Source organism: Pipistrellus hanaki (genome assembly GCF_964339955.1).
Source record: "Pipistrellus hanaki genome assembly, chromosome: 15".
NCBI classification, from domain to species: Eukaryota; Metazoa; Chordata; class Mammalia; order Chiroptera; family Vespertilionidae; genus Pipistrellus; species Pipistrellus hanaki.
This window is the reverse complement of record NC_140517.1, coordinates 49,093,527-49,118,102: the sequence shown is the minus strand read 5'-3', so window position 1 is coordinate 49,118,102 and position 24,576 is coordinate 49,093,527. Positions and strand designations below refer to the sequence as shown.

General features: G+C 50.1%; 1 protein-coding gene across 4 annotated transcripts in view; it reads left to right on the top strand.

Annotated features, from left to right (window-relative positions):
* Nucleotides 1-3,063: 3,063 nt before the first annotated feature.
* LOC311633399 (T-cell-interacting, activating receptor on myeloid cells protein 1-like) overlaps nucleotides 3,064-24,576 on the top strand; it is a 40,276-nt gene continuing 18,763 nt past the window's right edge. The window contains exons 1-11 of one of the 4 annotated variants that reach the window (XM_084906045.1): nucleotides 3,064-3,247; nucleotides 9,493-9,525; nucleotides 9,644-9,922; nucleotides 10,240-10,536; nucleotides 13,114-13,212; nucleotides 15,436-15,474; nucleotides 15,862-15,945; nucleotides 16,048-16,075; nucleotides 16,491-16,528; nucleotides 16,961-16,998; nucleotides 18,468-19,117. In XM_084906045.1, coding sequence (XP_084762171.1) covers nucleotides 3,214-3,247; nucleotides 9,493-9,525; nucleotides 9,644-9,922; nucleotides 10,240-10,536; nucleotides 13,114-13,212; nucleotides 15,436-15,474; nucleotides 15,862-15,945; nucleotides 16,048-16,075; nucleotides 16,491-16,528; nucleotides 16,961-16,998; nucleotides 18,468-18,611 — 1,113 coding nt within the window. In that variant the 5' untranslated portion in view covers nucleotides 3,064-3,213 and the 3' untranslated portion in view covers nucleotides 18,612-19,117. Of the gene's footprint in view, nucleotides 3,248-9,492; nucleotides 9,526-9,643; nucleotides 9,923-10,239; nucleotides 10,537-13,113; nucleotides 13,213-15,435; nucleotides 15,475-15,861; nucleotides 15,946-16,047; nucleotides 16,076-16,490; nucleotides 16,529-16,960; nucleotides 16,999-18,467; nucleotides 19,118-24,576 lie in introns of those variants that run through there. The other 3 variants (XR_014796971.1, XM_084906046.1, XM_084906044.1) reach the window with 3 other exon arrangements.

Below are 24,576 nucleotides of genomic sequence, written 5' to 3'. Positions count from 1 at the left end.
CAGGAGGCAGTGATCAATGTTTGCTCTCACATCTATGTTTCTCTCTCCCGCCTCCCCTCTCTTTCAAAATAAAATTTTTACGAAAGAATACAGTACGCTAAGTACTCAGGGTGTGTGTGATAAGGCACCAGGGAAGCACACATGAGTCAGGCAAGAGTTTTCAGGGGAAACAGCATCTAATCTGAGACGGGAAGGGTGAGTAGTTAGCTAGGCGAACGGGAATCCAGAGCAGAGACCAACTCGGAGCCTTCACGGGTGACGAATAAAAGGAACCACTGCCTCGAAGATCATAACCTCCTCCTCACTCAGAAATGAAAGTGAAAGAGGAGACTAAAGTCAGTAAAACCCAGAAGTCTTGACTCAAACTGGGAGAGGTTTGTGGTGTTGTGTGGTTGTTGTTTCTAAGAGGCAGCCACGGGGAGAAAAAGAAACCCAACAGGTTAAAGTCCTGTATGGCTCTTAGAAGACTGACATCGCGTGTGGATGGCCAGGCGGCAAAGACTGGGATGGAGACGTGGTCCATGGTAGACGGTGAAATCTGCATTATGGCTGCTATCCACTCAATAAACATTCATTGGACACTTTGCTCATCACAAGTGCTGCCAAAGCAAGTGAAACTCATAAGAACGTTGTAAATTACCTTGTTTACCTCTGACCATAAAATAAAGCAGCAGCCTGCAGTCTGGATCTTTTCTGTGGTCTCAGTCACGCACAGAAGATCCACCCAGACCCAGCTTCTTCTCTTTGTCTGTCTTTTCATCATCCTTCGCCAGCTCTCCCTCAGACTCGCCAAACCCTTGGCTGTGCTGGTGCGGCACACCAGAGCTCTCTCTTCTCCCCGGCCCCGGGACCAGCCATGTTGGAAGTGTTGGCTGCTTCATCGGTCTCGGTGCCTGAGTGACAGGGACGGGAACAGATGTCCCCTGCCTGATGTCTCTACAACAGCCTCCCTGCCCCTCCTGGCTCCGGGCATGTAGCTCCCTGCCAGGAACCCACCCGTGTTAACAGTTTTATGGACATCTGTCTCAGCCAACTGGGGTTTTTATAGCCAAGTACCGCAGACTGGGTGCAACAGCAGCTCGTTTCTCACAGTTCAGGAGGCTGGGATGTCCAGTGTCAGGGTTCTGGTGAGATCGCTCTTCCCAGCTTGTAGACAGTGCCTTCTGTTGTACCCTCACATGTGGGGGGAGGGAGGGGAGAGGAGGGAGAGAAGAAAGAAAGTAGGGAGGAAGGGAGAAGAAGAGATCTTTGTTGTCTTCCAATGGGGATCGAGGCTGCAACCTAGCCTGCAACCTGGGCATGTGCCCTTGACTGGAATCAAACCCAGGATCCTTCCTTCCACAGGCCAACGCTCTATCCACTGAGCCACACCAGCTAGGGCCTTGGGCTCTTCTTTTAGCAGAGAGATTGAGTATTTTGTCCTATTTAAATTAGCGTATCTGTTAAATGTGGCTCCAATATCTCCATTTTGAGGATTTGTATTTTAATTTTTTTTAACTGATAGAGCCTAGCTTGCATGGCCAGTGGTTGAGCGTCGTCTCATGCAACAAGAGGTCACTGGTTCGATTCCTGGTCAGGGCACATACTCAGGTTGTGGGCTTGATCCCCAGTAAAGGGCATGCAAGAGGCAGCAAATCTATACTTCTCTCTCATGGATATTTCTCTCTCCCCGCTTCATTTCTCCCTAAAAATATCCATAAAAACATTAAAAAGAGAATGAAGATTAAAAATCAATTATTTAAAAAGACTGATAGAAAGGACATTTCTTAGGTCATTGGAGAAATTTGTATGCTGACTGGATGGTAGTGCTGGGGCTCAGTTCTCCCAGTACCTATCCCGCTGGGGCTCAGTGCTACCGGTACCAATCCTGCTGGGGCTCAGGGCTCCCGGTACCAATCCTCCTGGGCTCAGTGCTCCCAATACCGATCCTCCTGGGGCTCAGTTCTCCCAGTACCGATCCCGCTGGGGCTCAGTATTCCCAGTACCTATCCCTCTGGGGCTCAGTTCTCCCAGTACCGATCCCGCTGGGGCTCAGGGCTTCCAGTACCAATCCTGCTGGGGCTCAGTACTCCCAGTACCTATCCCGCTGGGGCTCAGTACTCCCAGTACCTATCCCGCTGGGGCTCGGTATCCCCAGTACCTATCCCGCTGGGGCTCAGTACTCCCAGTACCTATCCCGCTGGGGCTCAGTACTCCCAGTACCTATCCCGCTGGGGCTCAGTACTCCCAGTACCTATCCCGCTGGGGCTCGGTATTCCCAGTATCTATCCCGCTGGGGCTCAGTGCTCCCGGTACCTATCCCGCTGGGGCTCAGAGCTGCCAATACCGATCCTGCTGGAGCTCAGTATGGCTGGTACCTAATATTGTGGTACTTAGTACTGACTGAGCTTCAGAGGCTAGCAAGGAGCATACACTTCACGGTTATTTCCCAACAGTCAAAGGGGCTGAGGTATCCCTATGCTGCTGAAGGGGCTGCTCCTGGTCAGGAAGTACCGGCACTTCCAGAGGGCCACGGACTTGGACCACGTACTCGTGCATTCACTGGTTGCTTCTCACTATGTGCCCTGGCCGGGACCGAACCCTGACCTCCTGGTACATAGGCCGATGCTCCACCACTGAGCCTCCCTGGCCGGGCAAGGAGTACTCTTTCTTAGCTTTCCTTTCCAGGGTCCGTTTTCTCCTCCCCGCAGCTTCCCTCCTCCCTCCCTCCCGATGCCACCACAACGTCTCATCTCTCTGCTATCGGCTCTGGCCCAGCTGCAGCCCGTCGACGTTCCCGAGGGGGCATAGCTCTGAACTTGTACCGGTCACGTCCACGCAAGGCCTGCTGACCAGAGACACGGAGTTGCTCTGCTGGCAGCCATAGGTCCAGCTGAATTTTTCTCCATCCCCAGGTAAAAGGGGACAAGGGCCATAAAATAATCCTGTGCGCAGGTTCTCACGTACTGCGCGCACTTGCGCATGTGCCTTAGCGCTGCCTAGGTGGGCTCTGCCGCCAGGGGCTCTGAGTCAGGCCTGTGGGAAGTGGCTTGGCAGGGTGTTGTAATAAATAGCCCCAACTTCCTGATTTTGACTGCGAGGCAGAAACCGGGGTATATCTACCCGGGGAGGATTAAAAACGGCGCTGTTTTTGCATATCTGGGAGTCAAGAGACCATTTTTGACAAACAGCAAAACTCAAGCAAGTTCCTTGGAAGAGGCTTTGGGGGCAGCCATGACCCTCCTGTTCCTGGCTCTGCTCTCCGTTGGTAAGTGTGGGCAGGGGAGGGCCGCTGAGGGTGGTGACGAGTTGGGCTATGGAGGCAACTGGGCTTGGGGCGACTTGTGGGGCTTAAGCCCAGTAGTAATGGGATCGGTGGGTGTGCAAAGAGCAGGCACTTTCATTCCCTGAATACCTATTACGGACATGTCACATGTCTGTATACTTTTTTGCTGTTAATCTTCACTCGAGGACATTTTCCCCATTGATTTTTAGAGAGAGTGTAAAGGAGGGAAGGCTGGGGAGAAAGAGAAGCATTGATGTGAGAGAGACACATCGATTGGCTGCCGCCCCGCACATGCCCAAACCCAGATGGGGATTGAACCTGCAACCCAGGTTCATAAATCAAACCTGAGACCCTTCAGTTCTCAGGCTGACACTTAAACCCCTGAGCAACACCAGCAGGGGCTCATGTCTGTGTTCTTTCATAAGGGATATTCTTCTTCAAATCGTTTCTGGTTTTTATTCTTTAAATTTTTTATTGATTGATTTATTTTAAAATATATTTTATTGAAGAGAGGGAGAGAGAGGGAGAGATAGAAACATGAATGATGAGAGGGAATCATTGACCAGCTGCCTCCTGCACACCCCTTACTGGGGATCAAGCCGGCAACCTGGGCATGTGCCATGACCAGGAATCGAACCATGACCTCCAGGTTCATGGGTTGTCGCTCAAAGGCCGGGCCATTGATTTATTTTAGAGAACGAAAGGGGGAGAGAGGGGGGGAGAGAGAGGGAAATCTGTTGTTCCACTTATTTCTGCATCCATTGGTTGATTGTTGTATGTGCCCTGACCAGGGCTCAAACCTTGGCATAGTGGGTCGATGCTCTACTGAGCCACCAGCCAGGTCATATATTGTTTTTATTTTATTTATTTATTTTTTTTAATATTGATTTTTTACAGAGAGGAAGGGAGAGAGATAGAGACTAGAAACGTCGATGAGAGAGAAACATTGACCAGCTGCCTCTTACACACCCCCTACCGGGGATGTGCCCACAACCAATGTACATGCCCTTGACTGGAATCAAACCTGGGACCTTTCAGTCCGCAGACCGACGCTCTACCACTGAGCCAAACCGGCTTCGGCCATATATTGTTTTTAGGCTCAAAGCTATTTGAAAGATTTGCAATAGAAAATCAATATCCTTCATCAAAAATAGAATATAGTTGCCAGTAGTCAATGAGGGAAATAGTATGATTAAGTTTTAATAACTACTGCTCCTGACTGTAGACACTGGGCCACAGTTTCCCCAGTCATCTTCTCCTAAGAGAGATGAGTGAACACAAGAAATGGGTTGGAGCCGTGGCCGGGTAGCCCAGTTGGTTAGAGCGTCATCCTGATACGCTGAAGTTGTGGGTTTGATCACCGATCAGGGCACATACAAGAATCAACCAATGAATGCACAGATAAGTGGGACAACAGATGGCTGTTTATCTCTCTTAAAACAATAAATAAAAATTAAAAGAAAAAGAAAATGGGTTGGAAACTCGTATCCAGCTATGGTATTCTTCTGTGATCAAGACAGAGACAGGCCCTGGTTGGGTGGCTCAGTTGATTGGAGCGTTGACCACACACCAAAAAGGTTTCTGGTTTCCCAGTCAGGGCATATACCTAGGTTGTGGGTTTGATCCCCAGTCAGTGTGCATATGGGGCCGGGGGTGGGGGGTGGGGTCGGGGGAACCAATCAAGGTTTCTCTCTCACATCAATGTGTTTTCTCTCTTTCTAAAAATCAATGTGAGGATGAGCCGGGACCGGTTTGGCTCAATGGATAGAGCGTCGGCTTGGGGACTGAAGGGTCCCGGGTTCGATTCCGGTCAAGGGCATGTACCTTGGTTGTGGGCAGATCCCCAGTAGGGGGTGTGCAAGAGGCAGCTGATCGATGACTCTCTCTCATCGATGTTTCTAACTCTCTGTCTCTCTCCCTTCCTCTCTGTACAAAATCAATAAAATATAATTTTAAAAAATAAAATAAAAATCAATGTGAGGATGAAATGACAAGAGACAGAATGAGAACTTTCTCACACAGAGTCAATGTTAATCCTGTGTCTTTGTACAACCTCGTGTTACATGTCTTAGAAGAATTCTGCAGAATGGTCACACCCCCGTTTTGCCTGAGGGGAATCTGAGGCTGAAAACAGAGGTGACACAGGAAGCCACTTGGCCACCGAAGGGAGAAGTTCAATCCAAATGCGGGTCTGCACAGTTCCAGAGATAGCACGTTCCCACCGAGCAGGCTGGGGGATGTCAAAGGTCATGATTTTGTGGGCAGGTGGCTGGAGCGTTGTCCAACGCACCAAAAGGTCTCCGGTTCCATTTCTGGTCGGGCCACGTACCCAGGTTTTGGGTTTGTTTCCGGGTTGGGACGCACGCAGGGGCAATCAGTTGATGCTTCTCTCTCTCAAATCAATAAGCATATAAAAATGCCAGAAGAATAAGAATAAAAAGTGGCAGCTTGGGGTGGAAAGATTCGGAGGGTGCTTGGAGGGAGCCACAGCTGGGAAAACCTAGAGCAGAGAGGTGACAGCGGACCCGACGGGGGAGGTGACAGAGGACCGACGGGGGAGGTGACAGGGGACCCGACGGGGGAGGTGACAGGGGACCCGATGGGGGAGGTGACAGAGGACCCGATGGGGAGGTGACAGAGGACCCGATGGGGGAGGTGACAGGGGACCGAAGGGGGAGGTGACAGGGGACCGAAGGGGGAGGTGACAGGGGACCCGACGGGGGAGGTGACAGAGGACCGAAGGGGGAGGTGACAGGGGACCCGACGGGGGAGGTGACAGGGGACCCGATGGGGGAGGTGACAGAGGACCGACGGGGGAGGTGACAGAGGACCGACGGGGGAGGTGACAGGGGACCCGATGGGGAGGTGACAGAGGACCCGATGGAGAGGTGACAGAGGACCCGATGGAGAGGTGACAGGGGACCCGACGGGGGAGGTAACAGGGGACCCGATGGGGGAGGTGACAGGGGACCCGATGGGGAGGTGACAGGGGACCCGATGGGGGAGGTGACAGGGGACCTGATGGGGGAGGTGACAGGGGACCCGATGGGGAGGTGACAGAGGACCCGATGGGGAGGTGACAGGAGACCCGATGGGGGAGGTGACAGGGGACCCGATGGGGAGGTGACAGAGGACCGATGGGGGAGGTGACAGAGGACCCAACGGGGGAGGTGACAGGGGACCCGATGGGGAGGTGACAGGGGACCCGATGGGGGAGGTGACAGGGGACCCGATGGGGAGGTGACAGAGGACCCGATGGGGGAGGTGACAGGGGACCCGATGGGGAGGTGACAGAGGACCCGATGGGGAGGTGACAGAGGACCCGACGGGGGAGGTGACAGAGGACCCGACGGGGGAGGTGACAGGGGACCCGATGGGGAGGTGACAGAGGACCCGATGGGGGAGGTGACAGGGGACCCGATGGGGGAGGTGACAGGGGACCCGATGGGGAGGTGACAGAGGACCCGATGGGGAGGTGACAGAGGACCCGACGGGGGAGGTGACAAAGGACCCGATGGGGGAGGTGACAGAGGATGCGATGGGGAGGTGACAGGGGACCCGATGGGGAGGTGACAGGGGACCCGATGGAGGGAGGGGAGGTGACAGAGGACCCGACGGGGGAGGTGACAGGGGACCCGACGGGGGAGGTGACAGAGCACCCAATGGGGGAGATGACAGCGGACCTGACGGGGGAGGTGACAGAGGACCCGACGGGGGAGGTGAGAGGGGACCCGACGGGGGAGGTGAGAGGGGACCCGATGGAGGGAGGGGAGGTGACAGAGGACTGACGGGGGAGGTGACAGAGGACCCGATGGGGGAAGTGACAGAGGACCCGATGGGCTCAGTAGGTGTTGGCGAGCTTCTTGGGTAGAGGCCCGAGGGGCAGAGGCTCTGTGGGCCACGGGGGCTCTGTACAAGCACTCACCACCTGGCAACATGGCTGCCGCCGAGGAGAGGGATCAGTGTTGGGAGGGACGTGCTGGAAAGGGAACTGCTGGTGGAAATGTAAATTTGTGCGGCCACAGGGAAGTTCCTCCAAAAATTAAAAATAGGATTGCCACATGACCCAGCAATTTCGCTTCTGGGAACATATATCTGAGGGGCATGAAAACTGGACCTCACAGAGATATCTTCACCCCTATGTTCACTGCAGCATTTACAATAGCGAGAACACAGGAACAACCCGAGAGTCCATCAACAGATGCATGGCTAGACTCTAGCCCAGTGTTTCCCAACGTTCTCTCATGATGAGAATCACCTGGTGGAGTTGTTAAAACACAGATTCCTGAATCCCAACTAAGAAGTGCTAAACTAGAATTTTTGGGAACATATAGGTAAAATTGTATACTTAACTAGTGCTCTAAGTCAGATTTTATATACAGAGCACTAAGTTAGGTATGCAATTTTACCTATATGTTCTCAAAAATTCTAGTTTAGCACTTCTTAGTTGGGATTCAGGAATCTGTGTTTCAACAACTCCACCAGGTGATTCTCATCATGAGAGAAGGTTGGGAAACACGGGGCTAGAGGACTGAGAACTATCTACCCATCTGCCATGTAGCTAGGTAACATAATATTATTCAGCCGTGAGAAAGAGGAAACCATGTGGATAGAGCCTGGTGGTGGTATGCTAAGTGAGATAAGTCACACCGAGAGAACAGATACTGCCTGTTCCCATTCATATGGGGACCTCAACATGCTGAACTCACAGAAACAAAGAGAGGAATGGTGGTTACCAGGAGCTGTGTGTGTGTGTGTGTGTGTGAAAGAGAGAGAAAAATGGAAGATGTTGGTAGAAGGGTACAAACTTCCAGCTAGAAGATGAGTAAGTTCTGGGGGTCTGTTACACCAGCATGGCGACTAGAGTTAACGATCCTGTATTGTGTATTGGCAAGTTGCTGGGATGTGGCCCACTGTCCCCAGTAGAGAATCACTGCTCTCGCTAATCAGACGAGACCACCTACCTTGGTGTCTGAAGGCACACTTTTTGGGGCCAGTTTGGTCCAGAGCTGTAAGGACAGCCACCAGATGGGAAAGGTGGGGGACACAGCGTCACTCCTCCGCATCATACGGATTTTGGATTGCTGAGATTCGCTCTGGAGCACCAGGGAGGTAACCCATGGCCGACGGCAGAGCCAGAGACACGCAGGCATCCTCTGAGAGCAGGAAGGAACACCCGAGGGCAAAGGACCAGGTTTCCAGCAGCCAATGCCCTTGCCAGAGGCTTGGGGTCTCCCCATCTCTTTCCCCCTCTCAGTTGCTGTGGGTCGGTATGGTGTTGTGCTGAGGGGGGGGGGGGTTGGGAAGATCACTGCTATTTCTGTTCATCAAGAGAGAAAAAAATAGAGACTGTGTAGCAGGCTCCCCGAAGATGTCCAAGTCCTGATTGCCAGAGTCTGTGACTATGTCTCCTTCGGTGGCAAAGGAGAACTGAGGTGGCAGATGGACCCAAACTTGCTCAGCAGCTGACCCTAGAGAGAGGATCCTGAATTATCTGGTTGTTCCCAATGCAATCACAATGGTCCTTAAAGCAGTAGAGAGGGGCAGAAGAGAAAGTCGGACTCGACCAACCTTTGCTGGGTGCAAAGATGGGGAGAGAGGCGCCCTAGCCAGTTTGGTTCAGTGGATAGAGTGCTGGCCTGTGGATCGAAGGGTTCTGGGTTCTATTCTGGTCAAGGGCACGTGCCTTGGTTGCAGGTTCCTCCTCGGCCCGGGGCCTGGGCAGGGCACATGCAGGAGGCAACCAATTGATGTACTTCTCTCACATGGATATTTTCCTCTCTCTAAAATCAACGGAAAAAATATCCCCAGGTGAGAATAAAAATAAAAATAAAAAAAAGATGGGAAAGAGGCCACAAGCCAATGAAAGCATGTCTAGAAACTAAGGAAGGCAGGGGATGGATTCTCCCCCCATGCCTCCAGAAGGAATGCAGTCCTGCCAACATCATCATTTTGGCCAGTGAGACCCCGATGCTGGGTTTCTCATACGGACCGAATGCAGAATGAGACAGTGTGCTGTGATGAGCCAGGATCTGTGCGGTAATTGGTTAGAGCAGCCCCAGCCACTAACAGGAGCTGCGAACAGACTGTGATGACAGCTGGGTTCTCGGGGAGGGTGTTGGGATAGAAGGGGAACAGGATGATGAGAGGTCCATTTGCAGCAGAAGCCCTGGGTGATGACGTGGGCTCCAGGCTGGAGCTTCTGTCTCATGACGGTTCCTTTGCAGGGCTCTGTGCTGGCCAAGACCTAAGAAGAGATGGTGAGTGTTTCTCAAGGAAAGCCTTCCTTCTCCTTCGCTCCAAATCCCCTCACCCTCCTCTTTCCTCAGAAGAGCAGGTGAGTGAATCAAGTCCAGCCTGGGCTCTGCTTCCTTCCAGGGTCACTTCCCAGGCCCTCCATCCGTGCCTCGCCCAGCTTCGTGGTTCCTGCCAACAGTGATGTGACACTGCGATGCTCCACTCATACCCAGAAAGTCAAGTTTGCTCTCAGAAAGAACAATGTTTCTTTGGAGTCTTCGCCATCCCCAGGGGCCATGGCAGAGTTTCACCTCACTGACCTAAAAATCAGTGACGCTGGAGAGTACACCTGTGAATACAGGACAGAGAGCCCCACCAGAAGGTCACCACCCAGTGACGTCCTTCTCCTACTGGTGACAGGTGAAGATGGGTGCTCAGAATGACACACCACCTCCCTAGGACAGGGATGAGGGGGTATCCAGAGAATGAGAGAGGAGCAGGCGTCACCCCTCCAGTGTGGATGGGGAGGTGAGATGCAGAAGGACAGGAGCAGAGCTGAGGGCCCTGCCTTCACCCAGGGCTTGTGGGAGGGACATCTCCTTCCTGGAGTCAGAGCAGAAAGAGGGTGAGGTCAGGTGTCTGTCACTTCCCACACTCCCTGGAGACCTGCCAGGACAACAAGCCTGAGTGGGACCCAAGGCTCCTGCCTATGACTTCTGAGCTTCCTTCTCTTACAGGACTTTTACCTAAACCTTCCCTCCACGCCCACCACAGGGGTGAGGTGACTGCAGGAGAAAACGTGACTCTGCAGTGCCTGAAGCCCAGGCATGTGATTGAACCCTTCATGTTTGCTCTACTGAAGAAGGGAATGTCTACACCCATAAAGCTCCAGAGTTCACTAGGAATGGAGACAGACTTCTCCCTTCCCAGTGTGACAGTCAATGATACTGGGAACTACAGCTGTGTGTACTACCAAACAGAGGCTCCTTTCCGGGCCTCAGAGCCCAGTGATGAGCTCGCCATCTCGGTGACAGGTAAGGTTTTGACCATCACGGGGACGATGGCTGGGTTATCTGCCAGTGGACTTCCTGCCACCTGAGTACATGGGAGGGAGACTCCGTCCCTCCAGGACTCTGGGGTTTGGGAAAGTCATGTGGGGAAAGGATCCCGTGGAGGAATGGACAGGAACTTGTGCTAACAGAGGGAGTGTGAGTGGTGGAGAATGACAAGACAGGAGGCTGGGGGATCTGTGATAGCTGGCCCCACCATGGAGCCCAAGGAGAGGCAGCAAGCCTGGGTGTTGGGACACCTTTCCTGCTCTATAGTCCATTTGCCCTGCTCTGTTTTCTAGGTCAACAGGGAAGATAGTCAATGTTCCTTCCAGAGATAGATATTGAGGGGAAACATCCAAACAATCTTAACCACTTGAAAAGAAAGGAGCACCCATCACCTGGGTGAATGGCCCCATGGTTGGGAATGGTGTGAAGGGAGCTTTGTTTTGCAAATAGTTATAATAACCACTTGGGTTTTAGTTGGGGCCTATTAACAACCCATTTTCCCAGATTACTTGGCCTGGCTCTGTCTCAGTTTCCTCATCTGTTAAATGAGGTTGATAGTAGCACCTAACATGATGGACTCATGGCAAGATTCTGATGACTCATTTTACCTAAATGCTTTCTATAGCAAATGTCATATAAGTATTTGCTGTTATTAACATCATGAAATCCAAAACTTCTCCCTCTGAATTCTGGGTCTTATCGAAGAATACACTCCTAATGGAAGACTTTCCAGAAAACACTAGGCCAGAAAACATGTGTCTCCCTCTCATAATAGTGGTAAATGTTCTCATCATTACTGTTAATTAGGAAGATCGGTGGGAAATTATATGATATTGAAGGTCTTCCAGGTTCTACAAAGGCCAGAGGTGTGTGTCCGTCTCTTTAACTCAGTTCAATCATATGTGACAAGCTTAAGCACAGATGAGATGGCCTTTTCCAAAAGGGGTGACAAAACAGAGAGGAAATCCCAGCCAGGGAGCGTCAACTTATGAACCAGGAGGTCATGGTTGGATTCCTGGTCAGGGCACGTGCCCGGGTTGTGGGCTTGATCCTCAGTGGGATCATGCAGAAGGCACCCAATCAATGATTCTCTCTCATCATTGATGTTTCTATCTCCCTCTCGCTTCCTCTCTGAAATTAAAAGAGCAAAATGGGAAGGGAGACATAATACGTTGGATCTGCTCTCCACAGGAGGAGGAACTTTCAAATACTTTTGGTTATTCAACAACTGCCAATAGTTTTTTCCATTCCTGCATTTATTCTGGCATATGAGGAGCCTTGTGAGTGTCTTACTCAATGCTCAGAATTATTGCTGCTTCTGACATGCAGGCACTGATATAAAAGGCGACCTGGAATGGCCGAGGTGGCTGTTGTCAAGCTCAACCTACACCTTCCAGCGGCTGCCCAAGTCCTGAAAAGTGTCACCAGGGGTCACACTGAGGAAAGAGGAGGATGTCGGTGGGGGTGTGCTTGGAGGGCAGATGATTGGGGGCAGGTGCAGGGGTACATTACTGAAACTGGCCAAGGGTTCTCCTTTGGGCTTCCCCTGGGCCTTTCATAATCCCCTGAGTTTTACGCAGCTGTTGTGGGACCAGAACCCTGACCTGTTTGCACACCAGCACGTTGAACTTGTGGAGATGTGAGGGTCACCTGATTGGCCCTGGCGGGAGGCCAAGCAAGATGGGTGACAGTAATCCAAAAAAGGTGGGTGAAGAGAAGAGAAGAAACTCTTCTTCACCTCATCCCTCGTTTTCCGTAGGCCATTGGTTCTCAACCCAGTGACATAAGGCAACTGGATTGAGAACAATGTTTTTGGAGATCTGGCGATGTTTTTGGAGGTCTGGCGATGTTTTTGGAGGTCACAACTGGGGCATCTAGGAGGTAGAGATCAGAGATGCTGTAAAGGACCTTATGATGCTCAAGATCCCCTCCCCATAAAGAATTACCCAGCCCCACATGTCAACAGTGCAAAAGTTGAGAAATCCTTCTGTAGATCCATCGTCTAGTTTCCAGTGAGATGACCGTGTTCTTGGCAGGGACTTTGGGGACAACAACATACTCTCCTCCAGTGCCTGGAGCCTCTAATTGTTTTAAATGTGAGTCCCAAACCAGTGGCTGTTCAGGAAATATTTGTCACCGCACTTGGCACCATCTGTCTTCAAGGTCACTCGTGTGTTTCTCTCCCTCCATTCCAAAGTTGGATCTGTCTCCACAGTTTCCCAGTTATTCATTGCTTCCGAACTTGAGCGAGTTCAATGCCGCCTCTGGTTCTGAAGAAAGTGGGGGGGCAGCAGGCGGGGAGGGCTGAGTGCCCAGGAGGAGTTGTGATGACTAGTACCCCGCTTCCTGGGGGTGCTCTGAGAAGGAAGCCAAGCCTGGTGAGGTAGAGAAGTGAGGGCCCTGAGGCAGGAGCTGGGGAATGGAGGAAATATGTGGTGGGACGGTTATGAGGAAACTGTGAGCTCCCTGCGGCCACTCCTTTTGAAGCATGAACTGAAGGAGGGGTGCTCCTGAGATCTCAGGTCCGTTTTCTTCTATTTTGTTAACTCCAAGGCATGAACAACACAACTGCGGCTGATGAAGCAGTGAGTGCCACAAGCACAGAGCTAGCAACATCAGAATGTGCCTCCAGCCACACTCCGCTACTCACAGGTGTGACCTCGTGCAGCTCAAGTAACCTCTTCGAGCTTTAGTTTGCTTATCTATAAAAAATAAAACCCATGCTTCCTTTATTCTAACCTCTCCATGCAGCAGGGTTACAAAACAGCTACGTGGCTATGGGGAAGATGAAATGTTGATTATGTGAGTAGGCACTCAGCACATGCTAGGTTGGGTTCTTACTATTTTGTCCTCAGAAGCAGTACAGAAAATGGGCGAGATACTTCATTTAGCCTGGAAGCACAGCTGCATCTGATGTAAGAGAATTCTGTCCTGCTGTGTTATCCTGGGTTCTCCAGAGAAATATTACCAATCAGCATGTGTCATATATATGTGTACACACACACACACACACACACACACACACACACACACACTGGAGACCCAGTGCACAAAATTCATGCACAGGGGAGGTGTCTCTCAGCCCAGCCTGCACCCTCTCCAATTTGGGATCCCTCTCACAATCCAGGACTGCTGGCTCCCAACTGCTCACCTGCCTGCCTTCCTGATTGCACCCTAACTGCTTCTGCCTGACAACTTGATCACTCCCTAACCACTCCCATGATGTCTAACTGCTCCCCTAACTGCCTGTTTGCCCCTAACTTCCCTCCTCTGCTGGCCTGGTCACCCCTAAGTTCCCTCCCCTGCTGGCCTGATCGCCCACAACTGCCCTTCCTTTCAGGCCTGGTCCCTCCCAACTGCCCTCTCCTGCTGGCCATCTTGTGTCCACATGGGGGCAGGATCTTTGACCACATGGGGGCAGCTATTTTGTGTGTTGGAGTCATGGTTACTCTGCATATTACTCTTTTATTAGATAGGATAGAGGCTTGGTACATGGGTGGGGGCTGGCTGGTTTGCCCTGAAGGGTGTCCTGGATCAGGGTGGGGCTTCCCCCCTGAGCGAGGGGCCTGTGGAGGTTTGCAGCCCAGCTACACATCTCGCAATCCAAGTGGAGGCTCTGGTATCTGGGACTTATTTATCTTCTACAATTAAAAATTTGTAGACTGGAGTGGAACTCTGTGGTGGCAGCCATTTCTGTTGGGTCTTATTTATCTTCTATAATTGAAACTTTGTAGCATTGAGTGGAGGTCTAGGCTGGTAAGGGCAGTGGGAAAGCTTGACTTCCTCCATTGCCAGGGAAACCCAAGTCTCCTTCCTGCTCCCTGTGGTCGCAGCCATTTTGGTTGGGTTTATTTGCATACTCACTCTGATTGGCTTTGTGGGCATGGCTTATGGGTGTAGCAGAAGTATGGTCAATTTGCATATTACTCTTTTATTAGGTATGACATATAAATATATGTATATATATGGTTAACAATTTTTTAAATGATTGATTTGAGGGAGGAAAGGAGAGTTCAACATTGATTTGTTGTTCCACTCACTCATGCACTCACTGGTTGATCCTTATTTGTGCCCTGACTGGGGATTAAACCCACAATCTTGGCATATTGGGATGTGCGTGCTTCAACCAACTGAGCTAACCAGCCAGGGCTATTATATATATTGTATGTACATAGACACTGAGTGGCCAAATTATTATGATCTATGAATGCATAATAACCTGGCCACTCAGTGTATCTGTATCTCAAATGGGCACCAAAAGTATTCTAGACTTTTACTGGAGATCAACCACCTATTTGCCCCAAACTTTCTATCAGTAAATGCAAAGGGGAAAATTGATCAGGTGTATGATTTATAGTATCTTTGATATCAAATAAATAAGGTACTCAAGAGAAGTACACTGAGTGACCAGATTATCATGCATTCAGAGATCCTAATAATCTGGCCACTCAGTGTATACACACAGAGAAATTATCTCAATTATAATTATTGTAATATATACCATATATCCTATATATAATATTATAATATACTATATATATTTGTTTCCTTTTGGAAATTTGAAAAATATTACCTAACTGAATAGAAATAATACGATAGTCATGTATCACCACCCAGAATGACACTTGTCCCATTCAGTCATATTTGCTACAAGTCGCTTTCTTCCCACAAATGAAGGCCTCTTTTCCTCCCCACACCATGCCCGTGATCTCGCCCCCTCCGGTGGAAACGTCCACCCTGGCTTTGGTGTTATCATTTGCTTGCACATCTTTAATACGCTTACAATATAGGTACACCTCTGGATATAGACTTTAAAAATTACATACCAATGGTATACTGCGGTGGTTGTTCTGGAACTTAAATTCTGTCTTCTAGATGAAACGGAGCCTCCCAAGATGGCAGGAGTGACACTAGGTAAGAGAAGAGACCCTCCTGGGATACAGAGTCCTTAAAACAGGGGATGAGACTCCCAGAGAGCTCTCTGCTGCTGGGCACGTCCTTATGGATGCTTCTCTATATTCTGGTGATGCCAGAAGATTGTGGTTCAATCAACGTCTTTCAAGGTGGGTGGGGTTTGAGTCCCAGCTGTGGGTACTCAGTAGTTGGGTGCCTTTAAAAACCTTTCAGCTCTCTGACCCTCAGAAAAATGGGCATCATTCTTTCTCTCTCCCGGGATACTTGTGAGTATGAGAGGTGTAGTGAGTTCCCACCATGTCCCAGGAACACAATCAATGGTAGACATAGACATCAGAACAGGTCTTGGGAAACCAACTGGGCCTCTCCTCTGCTCTCCCCTCACAGGAACCACCGAAATCATCCTCATTGTCATCGTACCTCTACTTGTCCTCCTCGCAGCCTTCCTCATCTGCAAATACACCTGCTGTGGTGAGTCAGAGCAGGGGCTGAGTCTTTGGGGGGCAGAGGGGGAGACATAACGACAAGGCTAACACAACAGCGTTCACCCCTCCCCTCCTTTCTCATCCCCAGGGGCAGCTCTTAAAAAGACGACCAAAAGGTAGGCCACTCAAACCCCATCAGCCAACACTTCACTGGTCCTCCCTCGCTCCCTGGGCCACCTCATCTTCTTTGTTACATCAACCTGTTGTGTGCCCCAGACCAGCTCCCACGACCACCCTGAATCTCTAAGTTCTCTCTTCTTAGCACTGTCCTCCACTTCTCACTCAGTGCCCTTTCCTTGGCTTCCTTCCTCATGGCCGTGCTGTCCCCAACCACTTCCTTCTCCCTGGCTCCCAAGACCTTCCTGAGCATGTGAGGACTTGGAGACCTGAGGGGTTTGGGGGCATCTGAGCTGGGAGGAGGAGCTGGAGAGACGGGTGACTTTGTCTGCGGCTCACCTCCTCCCACACAGGATCTTGATTTCTCCCCCCAACTTCCTTGATCTCTAATACTTCACCGATTCTCTCTCTCAGCTCCCATTCTTCTAAGAAAATGGAAGAAGTGGTGACAGGTAATCAACTGGGGAAAGAACATGGTGGTGAGGGTGGTCCGTGTGTCTGTTTGTAAATGTGTATAGGAGTATGGGATGCAGGCATGTGGGGTGTGCACACATGGTTGCTGTGTGCATGTGTCTACACATGTAGTCGGGCACACATTCATGTGAACACATATGTGTACACATTCAGAACGAGTACAATGTGTGCACTGTTTGAGTACGCATGCCTGTATCTGTGTGGTTTGTATGTTGTTTGTGAACATGAGTAGTTTGGATATTTGTGTGCATGAGTGTGTATATGTGAATATTTCATGCATATCTGCATTAGTGTGAGCACACATGTGCATTATGTGAGTATACTAGTACATGTGTAGCTGTGTGCATGTGTGTGTAGACATGACTCCTGGAGCTGGGAGTGAACAAATGGTAGAATCTTCTCTCTTCCAGATGCGTCTCCAGCTACAAAGAGCGGCTCTCCCGCCCTGGTGAGTTTCCCGTCAGCCCCTCGCTTAGTCCCAGCTCTCCATGGCTCCCCTTTAGTTCTGTCAATGGTCTGGGCCTTGCTTTCATCTGCCCCAGCCCTTCCTCTGCATCCCAGGAGAACCGGGTCTGAACTCATCTATGCGACTCTGGCCATGGGACCCTCATCCCATGATGCCTCTGTGAGGACACTTCCCAGTCCCTAAGGGGGTGCACCTCCTCATAGGATTAACGGGATGGTTAAGTGCCCTTGACTGGAACTGAACCCAGGACCCTTCAGTCTGTGGGCTGATGCTCTACTCACTGAGCCCAACCAGCCAGGGCTAATCCCACCTCGTGATGAAAATATGGTAAGATCCCTCTGTAAAGCACTTGCCACACTGTACTCCACAGAGCAGACCCTGCATCAGTTATCAGTAGCAATGTTAGAAGTAACCCTTATTTTTTCCCTTTTATAATTCAATTTTTAAAAAACGGTGTCCAAATGCACATAATAGAAAATTCACGGTTGTAACGTGTAGGATTGATTCAGCGACATTTGGTAAGCTCACAATGTTGTGCCATATCACCGTCATCTAGTTCCAGACATTTTCCCCCAAAGGACCCTCACGCCCTTGGTGCGTCATGCCCATTCCCTCCTCCCCTCCCCCAGCCCCTGGCAGTAACTAACCGGCTCTATCCCTATGGATATACCAATCCTGAAGGTTTCCCACTAACACTCACTTTGGTAACTGTATAAACGATCTGTTGCTGCGTAACAAGTCATCCCTGAACACAGTGGCTTAAAGCCCATCGCTCCGCCCACCTGTGGGGAGGACCTGGAGCGCTGAGTGGCTCCCTCTGGGTCACAGCTGTGAGGAGCAGCCGGCCAGGGCTGAACCGGGCTTCGCCAGGAGAGGCTGTGCTTCCACTCTCACCCAGGTGGCTGCTGCCAGGACTCACTTCCTGGCTGACTGCTGGCCAGAGACCACGCTGGCTGGCCCTGGGGGCCTCTCCGTAGGGCAGCTCCTCACATGGAAGCTGGCTTCATCAGCGTGAGCGAGCCCGGGACTGCCAGGGACAGCGGAGAAGTGGGCATGGGAGCAGGCATAGTACTTCATTCGCTCATCTTTGACACAACATGCAGTCATTTGGGTGTATATATTTTTTTCTGCATTCCTTTGATAGATGTAAGACACTAGGTTGCAGGTTTGATCCCTGGTTGGGGCACATACAGGAGGCAACTGGATCAATGTTTCTAGCTCACATCCATGTTTTTCTCTCTCCCTTCCTCTCTAAAAATCATTAAAAACATCTTTGGGTGATGATTAAAAAGAAAAGAAAGAGGGGGAAACCTCACAAAGGCTTGAGGGGTAGGAGGCTCTGGGGAGGGGCCTGGAAAGCCGTCTAGCACACTGCTACTGTGCCCGCCCAGTCCTCCCCATGGAGTAAGTCCTCCCTGGAAGACTTGGCCTCTTCTCTCGCTTCCCTGCAGGATGAGGGATCGCAGGTGTCCAGAGCTGAAGAACCGCAGGGAGTGACGTATGCTGAGCTGAACACCAGAGCCCTGCGCGAGGGCCCCTCCACCCAGGTGCCGCAGCCCCCTGAAACGTGCGTGTACTCGGCCCTCAAGATGTAGCAGGAGAAACTCTGGCACCAGGAAGAACTGCCAAGAAGGGGGTGGACGATGGGGCAGAGGGCCCTTGGGGGACTGGGCAAATGAGGAAACCTTTCCTCAATCTCCACTTCAGACTTGCTTCCTCCTTCTAAGAAAGTAACATTTATTTTTTAATGGAAGGTATCATTAACATAGAGTGATATGCAGAGAGAGGACTCAGTCCTATCACAGCCAGGAAGACCGACCATGTGATGAGGAGGTTGGGGACCAGAGCTAGGTGTTATCAGCTGGTCCTCTAGGGAAGAGAGGGAGGCTGGGAACAGACTCAGTCACGTGGGCAGTAACCCAATCAACCACGCCTGCGTGATGGCATCCCAACGAAGATGCTGGACCCGGAGACTGGAAAGCTTCCGGTTGGTGACACACCATCATGTCCTTGGAGAGTGGACACATCCTGAAGACATAGCAAGTTGCCCTGCTGGTACTGATTTGTATTCTTTATATAATAAAATTGTAACCTAAGTATAGCACTTCCTTGAATTCCTCGAGTGGCTCTAGGAAATTATTGGATCTGAGTGGAGGTAGTAGTGGGAACCACCACCATGTTTGGCTGATGGTCAGAAGTGCAGGTGGCTGGGGAACACCTGAGCCTGCAGCTGGTGTCTGACATGAGGGGCAGACTTGTGGGGCACTGCACCCCTAACGTGTGAGGGCTGTGCTCACTCCAGGTGGCACGTGTTGGAATTGCACTGCGGCTCAGAAGTGCAACCTGGGTAGGTACTCTTGGACAGAATTGAACCTGAGACCCTTCAATCTGCAGGCTGATGCTCTATCCACTGAGCCAAACAAGCTAGGGCTGCTTTTGTTAATTTTAGAGAGAAAGGAAAGGGAGAGAGAGAAATATTGACTTGAGAAACACTGATATATTTACTGAGTGGCCAGATAATTATGATTTCTGAACCCATAATAATCTGGCCACTCAGTGGTGTGTGTGTGTGTGTGTGTGTGTGTAGGCACACACACACACACACACACACACACAAAATCCTTTCCCAAGGGTATTTTTCCCATTGATTTTTAGAAAGTAGAAGGAAGGGAGGGAGGGAAGAGAGGCAGAAACATTGATTGGTTGCCTCTCACACATGTCCTGACCAGCACTGGGGATTGAACCTGCAACCGAAGTATGTGTCCTTTACTGGAAACTGAGTCAGCAAGCCTTTAGTGCTTGGGCTGAAGCTCTAACCACTGCTCATGCTAAAATTGTCCTATGCAATTTTAGCACAAAGGCCTGGCAATTTCCCCTTTTTGCTACTAAGACACAAAACCGTTTGGCTCACACAGGGTAAAAAGAGGAAATCTCTTAGAAACATAGGCCTAACCAACATCTGTTGGCTTAAATCAATCTTTCTTATAAAAATCCTCATAAACAGGCTTGATGTTTACTTTATAAAGATATGTTAGTGAGAGAAACCAAGAAAACACCTAAAATGCTACCTTGTACAACAATTTCAAAACTACAACTAAAAGACAGAACGGACATCATTCATAATCACAGGATAGCTGGTTGAGTGGAAATTCTACAACTAGAAGGAAAGAGAAAAGCACATGGAGAATCAGAGGAGCTGCAAAAGGCTGAGGTATGAAGACACGAGCGGAGAGGATGGACAGCTGAGTCCCTGGCTGGCTTTCTCTAGCGGGAAGGAGACGGAAGCTCCAGACTGCACTGAACACCAGTTCCGGGTGAAACCCTGGGAACCCAGACTCATCCGGGGGGAATCTGGACTGTCAGGAAAAGAGGAAAGCACATGGAAATTCAGGGGAGCCACAAAAGGCAGAGGTCTGGAGGTGTGCATGTGAATGCGTGCAGAGAGGACTGACTGCTTAGTGCACCCTTGGCTTTTTCTAGCGGGAAGAAGATGGAAGCTCCCGATTGCATTGAACTCCAGTTCTGGTGAAAATCTGGGAATCCAGATCCAATGGGGGAGAAATGGACTGTCTGGCAGTGGGCGAAACTCAAGAGCGGCTTTCTCTCAGAGGTGCTTGTAGTGATTACCAAGGGACACTGAGACCCACAGGCCTCATAGGGCAGGGCTGACAGGAAGCCAAGGCTGTCTTTTCAGCGCTCAGATTCTGCCCCATCCAAGCTGAACACAAAGGCTTTTGCAATTTTGCAAGTCTTGTCTCATAGGGCTGTCTCCAGCACAGAAATTCTCCTGGTGTAGACATAGCTGATCCTCAAGGCCAATTGACCTGGAGGTCAATTCCTCCCAGGCATACCAACAACAATCAAGACTTAACTACCACAAGGCTGTACACAAAGTCCACAAAGGGATGCACCAAGAGTGTCCACCTCAGGGAACTGGAGAGGCTGAGCCACTGGGCCATAGGGGATTGACCGTAGCACACAAAGCTACTCTACCAACTCGGGGAAGCAGCGAAATACTAATACAGTATTTATTCGTGCTTCCCTTCCACTCTACCAGTAACTTCTGCTTTGATGAGCAGTTGGTCAAATGTTGAAACTGCTGTATTTATCAAGTCTTTTAAATTTTATTTCATACGTTCTCACAAATTTATTATAGAAGAATTTCAATCTATATTATCAATTTGCTCTTGCAGGTTTTAAAATGTCGAGTGTATTTCCAATTTCAAGACCTGTTATTTCTTGTTGGATATTTTGTTCTTTTTCATAAATGCTCACTCTTGTTTTAGAACTATTATCTCCTCTCTCATAACTCTAGAGATAAGCCCTGAAAATCACATTCTGATGACAATAAAAGTAATTCTGAGACAGAAGTTACTGGCTTCCCTGCTCCCTTCACAGCGCTGGGACCACCAAATCATGGATGGTTCACTCTCTCTCCCCCTCATTACAGCCGGCTCCCTCCTCATGGCTGCTGTGCTGTGTGTATGAAGAGGTAGGGGACTGGGGGGCGAGGGGAGGGTCTGCCCAGTGCACTTCTCGGGGTGCTGGGATGACCGGGACTCCTTATGGGCTGTGCACCTGCTCTGAACTTCTCACTGTGGGCTCTAGGACACCTCAGGCATCAGGAGGTTTCTGTGTCTCCCACTCAATTACTAAAGCTCGTGCCTCATGCTGAGAATAAACACGGTGGCTAATCTCTGGTCACGTGCAGTAAAATAACCAGAAGTCTGCATTCACAGACAGGATTGGGGGGGGGGGCATCGAAGAGAGAGAACATCTTCGATGTTCTCTCTTCTCTTTATCCCCAGTAAAGGATGTGCGGGAGGCAGCCGATCAATGATTCTCCTCATTGATGTTTCTCTCTCCCTCCCTCCCCCCCCCTCTCCCTCTCTCTCTCTCTCTCTCTCTCTCTCTCTCTCTCTCTCTCTCTCTCTCTCTCTCTCTCTTTCTCTCTCTCTTTCAACACCGCTCTCCCAACACCTCTGCTCAGTCTCCACCCTGGCCTCACAGGGAACCGCTTTAGCGAGGCTCCCACTCCCCAGAGGGTGACTGTGCGTGTTCAGTTTAGGTTTTGTTTTTCCTCTTCACACAGTTCCCGCTTTTACTGAGTCTATTTGGAAGTAATTCTAGATTCACAGGAAGTTCGAATAGCATGGGTTTCTTCACTGGGTTTCTCCGAATGGTTCCATTACTCATGCATTACAATAAAAAGGAAGAAGTTGACATGAACACAATGTGTGTGCACAGTTCTATCATTTCTTATCACATTTTATCATATGCTCACCAACACAGTCCACAACTGATCTAGTCAATCATCAAGAAAATGTTCCTCATGATCTCTCTTTATAATCACACCCACCACCCTTCCTAACACCATTCTTCAACCCTGGCAACCAATGATTTCTTCTCTATCTCCAAAACATTGTCATTTTCAGAGTGTTCCATGTGACAGTGCCTGGCTTCATTTTCAGAATGTGATTTCAGCTCAGTGGTCTGGCTCAGTGGACAGAGCATTGGCCTGTGGACCGAAGGGTCCTGGGTTCGATTCAGGTCAAGGACGCATGCCCAAAATGCTGGCTCAATCCTCAGTGGGGGGTGTGCAGGGGGACCTAATCAATGATTCTTATTATTGATGTTTTTATCTCTCTCTCCCTTCCTGTCTGAAATCAATAAAAAAAATATACTTTTTAAAAATAATGACTTTATTTCAGTAGTTAAGGCATCAGTCTATACACCAAAGGATCACAGGTTTGATTCCAGGTCAAGGGCAGGTACCTGGCTTGCAGGTTTGAACTGTGGCTTTGGTCAGGGCCTGTGGAGGAGGACACCAATCAACGTGTCTCTCTCACATTGATGTTTCTCTCTCTTCTCTCTCCCCTCTCTCTAAAAACCAAGGCAAAACTAGTCTTCAGGGAGGATTAACAATAAAAAGTGATTAATGTGATTGTGACATCAAACCTGGTGGGTGACGTGAAGGGAAGGAAGAACACAGACACCAGCACCCCTATCAAGCTTTCCTTCCTCCTGTGGTTGTAAAACTGAAACTGGTTCTTGAATCTAGCAGCAGGCTCAGCATGATGGCTGGATTCCTTTCTCTCCTCTTATTTGGTAAGTTTCTTAGGATTGGTATACTGGGAGTTGAGACAAGGGTGGCTGACAGAGAGATGTGACGAATACAACAGAAATAACCCCCTTCTATTTATTGATTGCTTCACACACGTTGGGACCCGTGCTGCAGGCTTTATGGCCACTTAAGTATCAAGTGTTTCTCAGTGTGGGAGTGTGTGTGCTCCACAGTCATGAAGGAGCCCCCAATTACAGGCTCCCTGCTCCCCATCAGCAGTGCCTTCAGGAGGGAGGGGGACTGGTGTTGAATAGGTGGGGACTGAGGAGTGTCTCACTGTGTTAGAATCTTGCTTGATACTCAGCCAGCGGATGCCACATGAAGGGGTTGTGGTCTGCACTTAAAATTGCTTCACGAGGCCTTATGCTGATGTCTCCTATCATCTCAGCTTAACTTACAGGTTAAGCTGGTCTCTTACCCCCCAGTCCCTTTCCCTGCCCGAATCTTCCACGAACTCTCTTAAAAACTGCAAGCAGCCCAGCTCAGTGGTTCAGTGGATTGAGTGTCATCCGTGGACTAAGAGGTCCCCGGTTCATTCCCAGTTTGGGCACAAGCCCAGGATGCAGGCTCGATCCCCAGTAAAGGATGTGCGGGAGGCAGCCGATCAATGATTCTCCTCATTGATGTTTCTCTCTCTCTCTCTCTCTCTCTCTCTCTCTCTCTCTCTCTCTCTCTCTCTCTCTCTCTCTCTCTGTCTCTCTCTCTCTCTCTCTCTCAAATCAATACCTTTTTCTTCCTCTCTGAAATCAATAAAAAGGTATTTTTTTTTATAAACTTGGAAGCGATTGCTATGACTTAATTTATGTCACCTAAAGCGCCTGGTAGACTTTACTATGAGGTTCGCTATCACAGATGAAACTGTCAGAAGACTCGGGCCTATGTGGGGCCTCAGGTGACATCATGAGTGAAAACAGGGTTTGACCCAGTTACCACACTTCCCTGATCTGTCTCATGATTACAGTCTCCCACGCAAGACTGAGGGATCTAGAAAACATAATACAAACCCTAATAGAACTGGTGAGATAAAAAGTGGTTCAGGATCAAAGATGAGAACAGGCGGGTTTGTGGAGTTTTGTGGAAGGTGGAAAGATCTTGGGAGCCTTGGGAGGTGAGCACAGCTTGGAGAACCTCTGGGAGGTCTGATGGAGGACCTTGGAGCAGAGCAGAGCCCAGTGTGGGAAAAGGGAGGAATCCCAAATGCCTGGCTGCCATCACCAGCCCCTGAGAGGGTCCCTCAGGCATCTGGGCAGAGTGATGGCGTGGGCTCCACGTAGGAAAGCCTGTCTCATGGATGGTTCCTTTGCAGAGCTGTGTGTTGGCCACGACCCAAGAAGAGATGGTGAGTGTTTCTAAAGGAAAGCCTTCCTTCTCCTTCACTCCAAATCCCCTCACCCTCCTCTTCAGAAGAGCAGGTGAGTGAATCAAGTCCAGCCTGG